Below are 14,572 nucleotides of genomic sequence, written 5' to 3'. Positions count from 1 at the left end.
TTGACTTGAAGTTTGTTCACAGTCTCTCTCTCTCTCTCTCTCTCTCTCTCTCTTAAGAGTGAGAGAGGCATGCACCGGCGATCGTGATGGAGATGCGGTGTGAGCACAAGCGATAATAGACGTGGTGCAGGGATGCGGGAAAGCACCGGTGCACAAGATTGCCCAAATTGCATAATTCGTGATACGGAGAGCTGGCCTGGACATCATCCTACCATTGGAAGAATAAAGTTTTACATAAATTAAGAGTAGTGACTCGTATGGTGTTATCTTTATTGCCGTCGGTTTATCAACTTACGTAATACAAATACTGATATAGTTCTTTTAGTTAAAACTTCGACAAAAAGTAAACGGAAAAAAAAATTAAAAAGAAGTAAAGAAAATGTCAAGCCCCGTTGCATGGGATCTTCACTTGGTAGAAATTTGGGTTTAGTGGTTAGGTGGTGTTGAAACCAGCTTTGGGCATCCTGAATAGTACAAAAACAATCTAGGCGATCTTAATGGTGTACTCCCCACTTAGATCTGATGCATTTAGGATTGTACATTTGGAGTGCTCTAAAGTACTCTTTAACCATACAGAAATGTTAATAGCATCAGAATCCGGCAATGCTTGTTAGGTGGCCCATGTCACATGGCCGGGCATCGACTTTTTCCCGTCTCGTCTCCTCTTGTCTCGTCTCGTCTGTCTCAATCCTCTTGAGGCAAAGACCCACACGGAAAACGCTATACATATGACAAAGCCCACACTCAACTAGAGACACTACAACGGTTGGGACTCGTCCCAGCTCCCACGTACCATTACATTGGAGCTTAGCACATTAAATTTGATTGACATGGTTGGCTTGGACCGTCTTGTGTGTCGTTTCTACTGATGTAAATGACCACTCGGCCAGCATTTCCACACATGTGGAGGCTCAAAAGTGGGGGAGTGAGCTCCTCTTGGGCTTTTGCTTCGTCACTGTGCAGGAGACCGTTCTGGACCAAGGGACAAATGCAGGACATGATACCATTGTTGTAGCCTCATGGACGGGATCATTCTCCCCATCACTTGACCACAAACGATCCATGAATGTTCTCTTTTGAGCCAAAGGGATTGTGTCAGTGATTCTCCTTGCAAACTGTTGTTGATGCTCTAAAGTGAGCGTCGTATACTATTTTTTTGGTACTAAAGTGAGCGTTGTACACCATTTAAGTGATCCGATGGAAAACTTTTGATACTAAAGTGAGCACCGTACATTACTTTTGGTACTCATGATGTTCTTCTCTCTTCTTTCTAACGTAAGACATTCCTCCTTATTTGAATGATTCTCTGCTTGTTTTCGTTCCTGAGTGTCGAGGGGCCTAGACCATTCGACGAGATGGATTGATTAACCTGTTTATAAGACTGTGTATGAAGTGATCGTGGAGATTCTGGTTTACTGGGCTCATACCATTTCTGGATGACCTCATTGGGGCCTTACCAAGCTAGTTTTATCCCCAAGAAGAAGAACTCAGCGATGATGTCGTCATTGTCAGGGAATTCAATCACCTGATGCAGACTATTTAAAGCTTGTGGAGGCTGTTTCTTGCAATAAAGATCGATTTGGAAAAGCTTATGATGGGCTTGATGATCTCATCAAGAGAACCCGATTTCTTTCAAATCCCACATGGACTTTTTATTAATATACAAGCCGACAATTCTATGACACGAATTTACTTCGCCTATGGAAATGGACATTAATAAACTTGAACATGTTATAAATGTGAATTTAATCCATTCATTGGCATGTTCAATAAGGGGATACTGCCACCAACGGTACTGAACTTAGTTTGGCTCAATATGCAACGTGGTTCATGAACTTTTATTTTGTTCAATGTGATTCTCGGACTTTTGGTAAATGTTTAATTTATCCCATGAACTGTATGAATATGTTTGATGTTGTCCTCCACTTGAATTAATGAAAGGATGACATTAAATAATTTTAGATAGCTTAGAGACTAAATTGAACATGTACTAAAGGTTCAATGACCATATCGAACAAATTAAAAGCTTAGGGACGACATTGTACGTTGGGTCAGAGCTCAGAAATAATATTGAATGCATTTAAAGTTCAGACATCACATCATATATTATGCCAAAATTCAAGGATGATTCTTGTTATTTACCCTTACAATCGGAGTCTTTTTCAATAACACATTTTTTATAACAAGAACTTGACATGCGAACTCGAATTGATAGCTGACATTGGGCCTACTATTGGGCCACAAGGCCCACAATTTAAGTCATGTCCGTTAACCATGGGTCGGGTTATTTGGGCCATTAATTGGGTCGGGTTTAACTCGGTCCATACGAAAGGGCAAGAGAAAAGAAAACCCTCCTCCGCCAACGAACCTCTATAAATGCTTAACCCCATTTCGTCCCTAGGGTTTCACAGTCGCCGAAGCAGAGCAGTCCCCGAGCCGCGAGAGGACCTCCGATCACAGCAATGGGTGAGAGAGACGACGCTCGTTTCGCCACTCCTTCTGTCGATTTCATGGATGTCTTGCATGCCTATCTTTATTTTTGCGTCTTGAACTTGCCTTTCGATTGACTTGTGACAGCGAGGATTAAGGTGCACGAGCTGAGGCAGAAGACGAAGGCCGATCTGCTGAGCCAGTTGAAGGACCTCAAGGCCGAGCTCGCCCTCCTTCGCGTCGCCAAGGTCACCGGCGGTGCACCGAACAAGCTCTCCAAGATGTATGCATCTGTTCTCACTTGATTTTTTTTGCGATTTTGAAGGTCTTAACTTAGTGCCTTGTATTTTGGGTAGATGGTAATGTTAGGTTTGGGATGATTATAAGCTTTGGTTGTGCTGGTTGAATTGGGTTTTCGGTTGTTCTTTAATTTCGCGTTTGAGGAATTCACTCAAAGCATGCTGTCTTGTTGCTGTTCGTACGAAGGATGATTAATGTATGGGTGATGAGTACTCTGGTAATCGGTGGCGGAATTAGCTTTGAGTTCTGTACTGGATATCAGTCGGGTTATTGTTTTTCAAGGCATTGGAAAATCGAAAAGGCTCGATTTTTTTATGTATCTCAAGTATATAAAATGCAAATTACCTACCAAAACTTCGAAGTGCTGTTATGGTTAGCTTAACGGGTTTATTACAAACAACGGTGTTCATGTTTTCCCAATTGGACATAGGGAAATTAGTGCTTTGGTTTAATTAGTTATTGATATTCAAATGTTGCAGAAAGGTGGTGAGGCTGTCGATTGCGCAAGTCTTGACTGTGATTTCACAGAAACAAAAGGCTGCCTTGAGGGAGGTTTATAAGAATAAGAAGTACTTGCCCCTTGATCTCCGTCCCAAGAAGACCCGAGCTATTCGGAGAAGACTAACAAAGTACCAGGTAGTGATTTGCTCCTTATTTCCAAGTCTTATATCTCATTGTTAAAAGCATCTTCCTTCTAGAATTGCTCGCAAACTTAAAAAGATATTTCCTGTAGATATTCTAAAAATGGCCAGTATTGGATTTTCTGGATGGTCCTTTGCTTGCACAGGGTTGTGAACAGAAGCAGGGCATTGCTTTGTGGTGATATTATTTTGGGATGAGGGAAAATTTCAGAGGGGTTAAGTTGTAGTAATTGGTTTTTGTGAACTGTCGGCTCCTGCTGGACCGTATGCTGTTGCACAATGCATGATTTTTCTCTTTATGATATTGTGCTCGGTGGACTGATGACTGAATTATCGCCATCTGCCTTTCATGTCCTCAATTTTTTCTTTTGTTTAAATTTTAGACTTCGCATGCTTCACACGTCTCATTTGTATGTAGATTGTATAGTGTCTTTGCATCTAAAGATTATTCTAAACTTTTACATGTTAATTTTTAAAGAGTTTTTAGAATGAAATCATTTGTGCTGGCCTGATTGGGCACGGACACATTTTATATCTCCAAACCATTGGTTCTTAGACTGAGTTTCCATTTCTTGCTTCTGCTCAGGCATCTTTGAAGACAGAGCGCGAGAAGAAGAAAGAGATGTACTTTCCTGTGAGGAAGTATGCCATTAAGGCATAGTAGGCATACCGCTCATGTTGCATCGGAGCTTTGCCTTCTTGAATCTCTCTTGGTTGTTCAAAGTTTCCGGTTATCTTGAACGGCATCATGGTCGGATGACGAAAAGACAACGAAAAACTTAGCTTTTGGCGCTTTAGTTGTTTCCCCCATTGAGAACAATTGTGAGGTTGTTTTTGACTTTATAATTATAACTAGGGTTGAATCCTCAACAAGTGATGATCATGATGTGAGAACCCCTGCTTGTGTGTTCTTTATAACAAATTTATCTGATGGTTTATCTTACATCTAGTCTTAACACATGGAACACTTGTCCATGATTGAAACTGTCCTAATAGTTAGAGTTGGTGTGTCGCTTGTGGGTTGAGTGCGACCCAGCTCGTGTGCTGCGAATACTGAGGCTTTGCTAGTAAGGTTTGTGTTTGTTAGGCGTCTTATACCCAGTGTATTGCGTTTTATTAGCTGGTGCTCTTAATTGTGAATACAGCTGTGCGATCGTTAGTTCGTACTCTAATTGGAACCAAAGGAGCAAATACTAAACGCATTCTTTGTTCTTCCCTGCAAATTAAAATTGATTTCATGCAATGTGTACATGAATAAAAATTGAGGACCCAACCTTAAGTGAACCATAATCCTGATCCTTCCAAGCCTAAAATGAGGCCCCGGTAAGCTCTGAGTACTGACTATTATGCATAGGATTACTCCACAGTGCAACGCATACAACCGCTCAATTTTCTCACTGGCTTGGGTCTCAGGTTGCTTTTGGGGGCCTCGTCTCGGACATCATCTCCTGACCCGTCTCTCTTGTAGATCACAGGCAAAGGGAACTTCGAGCTTCCACTGGCGAAACAACCACATTCCACACAAGTAAAGTCAACTTTGTCTCGTAAATGAAAAATGTGCTTATAACATCATAGAGATTGAGAGATATGACAAAGTAAATGATAGTTTAATCATGAACTTCATGGCAAAATAAAATATTCTACCCATAGTTCTTGCCAAGAAAGATCAATTAAATTTGGAAAAAAGCACCACAAAAGTCTTAAATCTATTACATTCGTACCAATTTAGTCATAAGCCTTTAAATTGTACCAATTTAATCCTTAAAATTTTTATTATCTGCCAATATAGTATATCCAGCCAATTTTGGCTGAAAATCACCGACACGGACACCGGCCGTCCTACGTGCACGACCGGGCGTGAAGTGGACAAATGTTGTAATTTTTTACTTCTTTCTAAATTTTATGTTTTTTTTTTACTTTTTAATTTTTTCTTTTCTTTTTACGACTCTGGTCGATGAGGGTCGTGACGTCCTCGCTGGCCCCATGTGAGGGGCTTGCGGCCCTTGCCGACCCACAGTTTATGGAAACAATGAAGGAAAGAAAGGAACAAAAAGAAAAGAAAAAGGAAAATAACAAAAAAAGTAATAGAAAATTCAGAAATATTGAAAATGTTTATATAAAAAATTTAAAAAATTATCCATAGTAATGCCGATCGTACCATATAGGATGACTCGCGTTTATGTCAACGATTTCCGAACACAATTAGTCGAATGGACTACATTGGCAAATCGAGGTTTAGGACTAAATAGGTCCAATTAAAGGTTTAGTATTGAATTGGTACAAATATAATATGTTTAGCAAAATTTTTTTTAGTACTTTTCCTCCTAGACGAGACCAGCCTCATTTTGACCTGTCAAATGCATATTTAATTAGCTAGCGGAAAAGAGGAAGAGATGAAAGGACTTCTCACCATCTTCATTAATTTGAGGATTATGAGTAGAAGCTGAAGAATGACCATGGCAAGGATTGTTTGGACCGCTGCGGATGTAGCCTTTAATTAAATGGCCTCTTTCATCAATTCCTGAAGTATACAAGTATTCAAAAGCATGTCATATTTCATAAACTCCATTGAAAGAAAACGCAGCTCTACCTTAGAGAATCAAATAATTTGGCAATAAGTATCACACTAAACTCCTGTTAATTTAACTATAAACAAACCCCGAAAAAACTTGCGAGCTTGCTTAATAACTAGATAAACATTCCACTTTTCGACAAAATAAATAAATAAATAAACATTCCACAATGGTCAATAATGGATCAATTTGGTGACTACCAGATGAGTTCATGGCAAGATTAGCTCTACACGATAAGAAAGCATTTTATGGGATGAATACATCACGTGACGGTGAGGATTTGATAAAACAATTAGCCACTATTATTGGGATAGTTGTGAAAAAAGTTCTAAATCTATTAAGCCTTGTCAGTTCAACCTATACTTTTTAAGTTTGCCAATTGAGTTGTAAACCTTTTCACTTTTTACCAATTGAGTCATATTGGACGTAAATCACCGATGTGGATGCGACCATCTTACGTGGCATGGGCGGTACCGACATGGATAATTTTTTAATAATATTTTGACATATTTTTCTAATTTCTTTATTAGTTTTTTCTTTTCTTTTTTACTCTTTTTTTCCTATGGTTTTCTTTTTTAGTGGCCGGCGATAGTTGCCAAGCCCTCATCGGTAGCCGGGCAAGGGCCGCCCGGCCATCGCCGGCTACGGACGAAGGCCGCGATGCCCTCGTCCCCGCTAGCAAGGGTTGCGACGCCTCGCCTAGCGCCGGTGAGGGTTGCGGCCCTTGCCTAGCCTTGCCCGGACCATCGCGGCATTGGGCACTCTGGTTATTGAAATTTGAGTTTACAACTCAAACCCATTAACAACTCATTTGCTAAAATTTAATTAACCCTTATTTGATCCATCTCATTGAATATGGGTTTTCAATCCATTTTGACACCTCTAATTGTACAGTGGGCAGTCCTGCCTGAACATTCTTAGGTTCTAACTTTGCCGCAATTTTCTCATACCCGTAAAATATACTCGCAAATCACTATGACTTTTTGACCATGCTTCATCGCGGTTGCGATCTCATGAGAGTTCTTGCAACATCTCGAGCGAACGAGATAGATCATCGATGCATAGTCGCTAATGATCCTGCTGGCATTCGCATCTTTTGTTGATTATCTGCTAATTGTCCCAAGTAAGAAGTGGTCTACACATATCAGTGATGGCGAAGCAAACGAGATAATGTTTAAGTTATGCTTTGAATTGAAATGTGTGAGCACAATGGCGCTTTATAATATTGTTCAGTCGACTATCTTCGGTCCACAAATCCAAGTATACCACCCCATGAGTTGGAAACTTTCATCTGCCCTCTTTATATATACCCATGCCCATAAGCAAATTATACACAAAACAACCTCTCTCTCTGTGTGAGCAACAAGAAAAGGAGAAAAACTGAAAGGCTAAATGCCAACCATAGGAACTCCAAAGAGAGAACGCAGCCATGCCAAGAAAAGGCATATCAAATCTCATCTCATCGTCCGAACCACTTTCTCCTTCTTACACTTTTCCAAGCCCTCACATTCAATTCCCACCTAGCCAAACATTCTCTGAGTCCATGATGGAAGAGAACATAGAAAATGCCGAGTCCATCATCGCTAGATGGGACTTGAACAACTCGGACAACACAGTCCCCACTCTCTTCCATGACACCAGAAGAGAATCCATGCAGTTTCTCAAATCCATCAAGGACCTGCTTCGAGCCATGGATTTCTTAATCTCTACAAACTCTAATTCTGCTAAGCTCGTGCTTGCTCAAAACCTTATGCAAATCGCTATGAAAAGGCTTGAAAAAAAAATTCCACCATACACTGTTCACCAACCAGAACCAACTGGATCCAGAGTCAATCTTGGGCCGATGCACAGGGGGATCAAGCACATTTGATCGAGAAATAGAGGAGGAATATTCTAAGGAGCTGACCACTGAAGCAGTGCCCATCTCAGAATTTGCCATGGCGAACCTAAGTCCACAGCAGATTGCATAATCAGTTCTGGCTATAGTAGAGAGTGCGTCAAAATTTACAAACTCATCAGAAACTCCATTACCGATAAAAATCTACATCAACTTGGGATCTAACGATTCAGATCCGCCCATATTCAAAGACTCAGCTGGCCAGCACTTGATCACATGATCAAGAACTGGCTAACTGCAGTGAAAGTTGCAGTGAAAGTTGCAGTGAAAACAATCTTCAGAGGGGAAAGAATCCTCTGTGATCATGTTTTCTCAGCGTCCCACGCAATCAGAGAATCTTAGTTCTCTGACATCACCAAGGAAAGAGCAATCAATTTATTCAGATTCCCTGAAATGGCATCCAGACACAAACCATCGACAGGAAAGATCTACCATTTCATGGAACTCTATGAAGCAACGTTTGAACTCTGGCAAGACATTGGGTCAATATTCAGCTATGAGTCCACCTCAGCAGCCAACTTACAAGCACTCTCCTCACTAGTTAGACTTCGCACGACGATTCAGCTATGAGTCCACCTCAGCAGTCAACTTACAAGCACTCTCCTCGTTAGTTAGACTTCGCACGACGATCCACAACGTTGTAGCAGAATTTGAGTCCACCATTTGAAATGACTCTTCCAGTATGGCAGTTCCTGGCGGCGGGGTCCATCCCCTGACCCAATCTGTCATGGCTTTCATTTCCAACCTTCTCAATTACAGAGAAACCCTCTCTCAAATTCTTTCTGATCACCTACTGCCAAATGACTTTCCCATGCCAGAGTCATATTTTGAGAGTCCAGGCCAAGAAGATGGCCCGACCCCAGCTGTGCCAGTCCACGTGGCACGGCTCATACCAGTTCTTCTATGCAAACTATACACCAAAGCCCAGCAGTACAAGGATGTCTCTTTGTCCTACCTCTTCCTAGCGAACAATCTTAACTTTGTTGTTGGAAATGTTAAAATGACCAACCTTAACTCCCTGCTCGGCCATGAGTGGTTATCTTGGCATGGTAGGAAAGTCGAGCAGTACGCATCGAGCTACAAAGCAATTGCTTGGAATAAGGTATTCTCATTGCTGCCTGACAGCAACTCTGCAGAAACATCTGTAGCAGCAGTGAAGGGTGTTTTCAGGAAATTCAATGCGACCTTTGAAGAAGCAAACCAGAAGCAGACTTCATGGGTCATAACAGACAGGAAATTACGGGACAAAGTAAAGGTGTCAATTGCAAAGAAGCTTATACCTGCATATAGAGAATTTTACAACAGTTATTTAGCTATGCTAAGTGGGGAAAAAAGACTTGGGAGTCCTGATAAGGATTGGTCCTGATGATCTGGAATATTATCTGTCGGATCTGTTCCATGGTATCGTTGTATCAGGGAGCTCTTCCTCGTCCTCTTCTTCACATTCACAGGGTCGCTTGCCAAGATGAAATAATGAATTGCAAGTTTAAGTACAAATAACCATTCAACATCTGAAAAGTTTTCATTTTGTCCGTTGAAATTGTAGAGGCAATCAGGCCTAGTCGAGTGGAGGCATATTAATTCATTTAAATTGTTCCACATCCTGCCATTACACTGTTCGGCATCACTTTCAGGCAGATTTAAATTCATAGACCATCGTCTTCCATCGAAAAACGGTTAAAACTTGGCTGAAAAATTATCTTTCTATATATATTGGTTATCAGAATATTTTAAGTATAAAAGCAGAATCATTCCTAGTAATTAGGGCTAGTTTGTCTAGCATTAAAGATAAGAAGAAAGTATTTTTTTTTTTTTTTTGGCTTTCCATAGAAATTTCAAATTTTATCTTAATTCAAAAAATTATGGAAAAATTTGATATGTCAATCCACATGAACACACGTATAGGTTTTCAAAAATTTAGATATTTTGGGTCAAGAAAGAGCATGCGACGAAAAGATTAACTTAAGCAAAGTGATGCGCTACAAGATTTAGATTAAGCAAAAAGTAAAACTTAAAAGCCAATCCAAACATTGCCCTTAGTTAGGTCAAACGAATAATGTAACTTGAGTTAGGAAATTTGAGAAAATTATACCATGCTAATATCAGGTCGAACCATCAGCGGAACAACCCAAAGATAGAGTCGGTCTATGACAGACAAACACACAGAAATATGAAACAAATTTCATTACATCTTGTGTACAATTCTTTTCATTTTAAATGCAAAAGCTGATTTAGACTATTTATGACTTGCGATTCGCAATCTAACTAATCTCGTTACTTCCCTAGTTGAAGCAGAAAAGTATAGTAGCCACAGATTGAAAGAATTTAAATTCCTAATGCCTCTTATACTAGCCGCTTGCCATAGTCAACATGTAGAGCAATCAGCTAGACAAGCTGATTTGCACAAATTTCTAACTGAGCATTTGTTCTGTTTGGGATGACCATTACTTTTATTCTATCTCAAATTATTAGGCTCACGCAATTTGATGTTTATTTTATTCGAAACAAGTGAGATTTTTCAGAATACATAATATTGACATGATGGTTGACATATAATTTTCTCACGATTATTTTAGAAATGCGAAAAGAAAAGCATTAGCTTCAAGGATTTTCTGTTCTGTTGTAGAAAGCACAGGAAACATAAAAACCGAATCACGGTCAGAGCCAGTTGAGGCCAATTGACCTTCCATTCATGGAATTATATACTAATACACTTTGGAGCTGGGTCCATTGGTGAAGTCTTCACTAAAATTTTGTTCAAGCTCTAGAAGAGTGTAAACAGTTTTAATGAACCAATTTAAACTCCATGGCTTCACTTGTGCTGTAACATTTTTGCTTTAACCGTGTAAAAGCAACATAGAATTTCTATTTATTTAGAATTTCTACTCTAATGAAGAATCATATAGAAATTCTATGTTGCTTTTACACGGTTAAAGCAAAAATGTTACAGCACAAGTGAAGCCATTGAGTTTAAATTGGATATATCAAGTCCTCAAACCTTGCGATAGACCCAATCTGAAAAGTTAAAACTTTTCAAGGAGGAATGAAGAAAGAAGATGCGCAAGGTTCTCAAACTCTTTTAAGGCCGCATTGGGATGTTTCAACCATTCCAGAAGACAAGATGAACAACATACATATTTAATATTGTGAAATGCTCATATTGTGACGATTACGAAAAGAAGAAAACAAATTCAATGAGCTTGCTAAGTTAAAGCACTGAATCATCGTATCTACAACCCGGAATCTGATCTCTCCTGTACTAAAAAATTGGAGTGTGAAATAAGGGGAAAATTGCCCATGATTGTAAATCAACCTAATAAAAGCCAAAAACACATAAATCAAGTAAAATCAAACTAGCCAACTACCATATGATCGACTGGCCTTGGAATGGATTGCCAACCTGAGCATATCTGGAGAACATATTTCAGAGAATCCGAAGGCGATTCTACTGTCCAGTTCGGGTAAAATTCACTTGGATGGAAAACGCCACATTCTCCAAACCCAGCTTGCAGCGATGCTTGGGCACCATTCGAGAATGAGTCTCCTTCAGAACTTATTAAGCCAGATACTGCCTGCTCCTTATCTGCTGCCTACAATTTCATCACAAAGTAAGTATTTAAATAGATGGAATAGCCATAATGCATTTGGATCTTCACTGTTATCAGGCAATTCCCCTCGTCTATTAAAGTTCATTCTTAACGTTGAAAGGCGCTCCATCACTCCAGAGACTACTAAAAGCTTGTTTCTGCGTCATAATCAAAATGACTTCTCTTTTGCGTTTTCTCCCCCTTATTAACAACAAAAAGAACACACCAACAACGATAAACGATGGGGAGTGAATACATTCTGGTCAAAAGAGCAGCGGCAAGTGCTCTATGATCTTGAATCAGTGAAAACTGAGACCAATGACAATTTCTGCTAATTATATCACTTTTGGTCTCAGCTGTGAACCTATTAGCATACACTCAATTTCCTCAAATAAAGGCACCAATCAAACCCAATGGACTCGTGAGATAACCTACACTATTAAATTAATTTGGCTCCTTCAAGCATGTTATCAAGCTCTAATCGATATACAGCAATATAAATTAGTGTGAAGATATGAGCTATAAATTGTGCTATTCTAGAACTGTTTATGCTTTTGGGTTAATCTACAGTTTACTCAACTTATGATGGTACCGCAATAGAGATCTCAAGTTCAATTTCTCACCTTCCCCAGCACCCATGAGTTTACCTAAACTTTATGAGTCTCAACAATTCGTCCACCCAGATGTATTCGATACACACATGCTTCAGGCTTTTGTCATCCAATGAGCATTTGTATGACAGAGTATGCTGAAATAAAATGGATTTCTATTCTCTAATAGCTTAAGAATTTAGAGTAATCACTGTGCACCCAACTTAAATATCAGATTTACATGTCAAGGTCAAAAGATTCAGGAATTCCTTAGAAAGGTTTAATGTCATATTCTTGTGCACAGATCCTATTCTTCATCAGTGGGTTCATAGAATATTTTCCACAGAAATAGGCTCATTAATATACATATACAAGAGGTCAAAACTTTAGCTATATAGAGAAGCCAGTAGAGAAGCCTAACCTCTATGTACTTTTTCTTGCATAGTCCTAACCAATAAATTTCCATACGAACTGATAATCTTCAAGGAGAACCGATCTCATAAAATATTCAATCATGTAGTAACTACAATACATACCTTCTCAGTGTAATACTCAAACGTTTTTTTCTTTTGTCCTGCTTCATATATATTGCATTGCGAGAAAATCTGAAATAACCAATGAGATCGATAAGAGAGGAAACAAGTGCATCTTGGACAGGACTGCAAAAACAATTCTTCTCTGGAAACCAGGGACACGCACCTGGGATTCTACACTCGCACAAACAGCATATATGCCCCAGTTTCTGGTATAATTGTTGTACAGATGAACTTTTCCAAACCGTACCCGAGGATGCCTTTGCCGTGTGCCATCAAAGAAGCAATGGTGGATGGTTACACGGATGCATCTATCCATAGTATGAGAGGGGTCAGCTCCAATAAGCATAGTCTTATCATGATGTGAAAAGTGACATCTGGCAGGGTACAAAAAGAACTGATTAGCATCGTTGGTTCAAGCTCATAAACACATCAACTGAAAATGTACAGCTATACGGTTATGTGTCTTATGTCAAATGGTCAACCTAGAAACAGTAATGTCGGTGCTCTGGCGGGTGATATCTATCAATCCATCATCATAATCACGAAGGCTGCAGCGGTCTATCCAAATGTTCCTTGAATTTGGTTTAATTTGGATACCGTCAACATCATGACCTCTACCACCGTCAAACTCCAGGTTGCATATTATAATATTCTCGCAATCCTTCAGTCTCAAGCCCTTGCCAGTGAGCTTTATCCTTTGACCTCGGCCATCAATTGTCTTGTGAGATGACACGCTCAAATAAGATGAAAGGCATATGGTACCCGAAACCTCAAAAACTATCCACAATGGCTCTTTTCTCCGGCATCCTTCTCGTAGCGATCCAGGACCATCATCTAAAGATGAAAGTGGCCAAAAAGCATGTCATGTTATCTATGAAGCTAGATGACAAGACTGAACATCTGTGTATAAAATGATACTTCATAGGTGGTTTTAAATGAGAAAATCACTCAGATACGAAGCATTAAATGTCTTACCTGTCGAAGTTATTTGAATAGGATATACACAAAATTCGACAAACCCTCAGCCTTAAAAAATCTATTTTTCCTTTGGAAATTATTTGACTAGAATGAGCTATTTGTTGTCCCTGTCCGTGTCATCTTCCCGATTGAAGAGATGTCTATTAATGCAGACACTCCATCTCCGAATGATTGACTGCAAATTTCAGATCATAGATGGCCGAGACATGTTTTGTGCACAAACTAACATTAAAAATGTCCAGCTCTTCAAACTGCGCAACTTTTCACGAAACATCCGATTTGAATTCAAAATTCTGAACAGAAATGCAATCATCATATTACATTACAATGCGGGTTGTTCACTCAGTACCACAGCAATGATGATCGAAGCCAGAGGATCCAAAGAGCAACATCTCAACAGGCAAAGGCGTCGTCACAACCAGCGAAACAAGCAATGGCAACGAATTGTAGATACCTCAACAGTCGAGAGGAAAACCGAAAGAAAAAGAAGAACGAGAGAGTAAGAGGAAAATTGAGAACACCTGAGAGAGAAGTGACGTGATAGAGAGGTCCATGGAGGCCGCCGACGGCCAACCGGCCGAATCCCTCGGCCCGACCGGCCATTGCTCTCAAGCTGAAGTCGACGTCGGAGTAGGGCAAGGTCGTCATGATCGTCTTCCTCAGAAAGCTCCGGGTGGTTTGATCAACGGCATCTTGTTAGGGAAATTCTGTCTTAAGACTCGTGAGCGCATTATCGGGGGGATCTCTGTTGTCCAATATCGTCATTTCAACGGAAAACAACACAAAGATGTCTGAATTTTAACCATGGTGTCCCGACTTTTAATTTATTCAATTTAATTTCTAAATTTTAATTTAATATATAATATCATTTCTGAATTTTTAATTTATTTAATATAATCTTTGAACTTTTCAAAATATTCAATCTAATCATTAAATTAAATAATCCATTGACTAGATTGAATTCGAGGAAATATTAATCCATGGACTAAATTCAATATCCACAAATAATTCATGGAACACAATGAACAAATTACAATTCA

At 39.6% G+C, this 14,572-nt stretch overlaps 2 protein-coding genes across 6 annotated transcripts; one reads left to right on the top strand and one right to left on the bottom strand.

Annotated features, from left to right (window-relative positions):
* Positions 1–2,333: 2,333 nt before the first annotated feature.
* LOC115726549 (60S ribosomal protein L35) lies at positions 2,334–4,278 on the top strand. The gene is made up of 4 exons (XM_030656465.2): positions 2,334–2,466; positions 2,578–2,713; positions 3,210–3,366; positions 3,958–4,278. Exons 1-4 carry the CDS (start codon positions 2,463–2,465, stop codon positions 4,030–4,032), a joined length of 372 nt encoding a protein of 123 aa, XP_030512325.1. The 5' UTR covers positions 2,334–2,462; the 3' UTR covers positions 4,033–4,278.
* Positions 4,279–7,292: 3,014 nt separating this feature from the next.
* LOC115726548 (putative pectate lyase 21) lies at positions 7,293–14,265 on the bottom strand. Of its 5 annotated transcripts, none has more exons than XR_007199548.1 (8): positions 14,054–14,265; positions 13,037–13,388; positions 12,718–12,928; positions 12,555–12,623; positions 11,242–11,431; positions 9,122–9,232; positions 8,418–8,983; positions 7,293–8,347 (listed from the first exon to the last, which is right to left on the bottom strand). XR_007199548.1 is itself a non-coding variant. In XM_048284113.1 (6 exons), the coding sequence occupies exons 1-6, from the start codon at positions 14,178–14,180 to the stop codon at positions 9,147–9,149; spliced, it is 1,035 nt and encodes a 344-aa protein (XP_048140070.1). In that variant the 5' UTR covers positions 14,181–14,265; the 3' UTR covers positions 8,406–9,146. The 5 variants fall into 5 exon arrangements, 2 of the variants coding, with proteins under 2 accessions (XP_048140070.1, XP_030512324.1); XR_007199549.1 differs by having other exon boundaries at positions 8,418–8,971; XR_007199547.1 differs by having other exon boundaries at positions 8,418–9,232.
* Positions 14,266–14,572: the final 307 nt, after the last annotated feature.

The sequence above is a fragment of the Rhodamnia argentea genome, chromosome 8, assembly GCF_020921035.1.
Source record: "Rhodamnia argentea isolate NSW1041297 chromosome 8, ASM2092103v1, whole genome shotgun sequence".
NCBI classification, from domain to species: Eukaryota; Viridiplantae; Streptophyta; class Magnoliopsida; order Myrtales; family Myrtaceae; genus Rhodamnia; species Rhodamnia argentea.
Note: the sequence above shows the minus strand (reverse complement) of the source record. Positions and strands in the feature narration are given on the sequence as shown.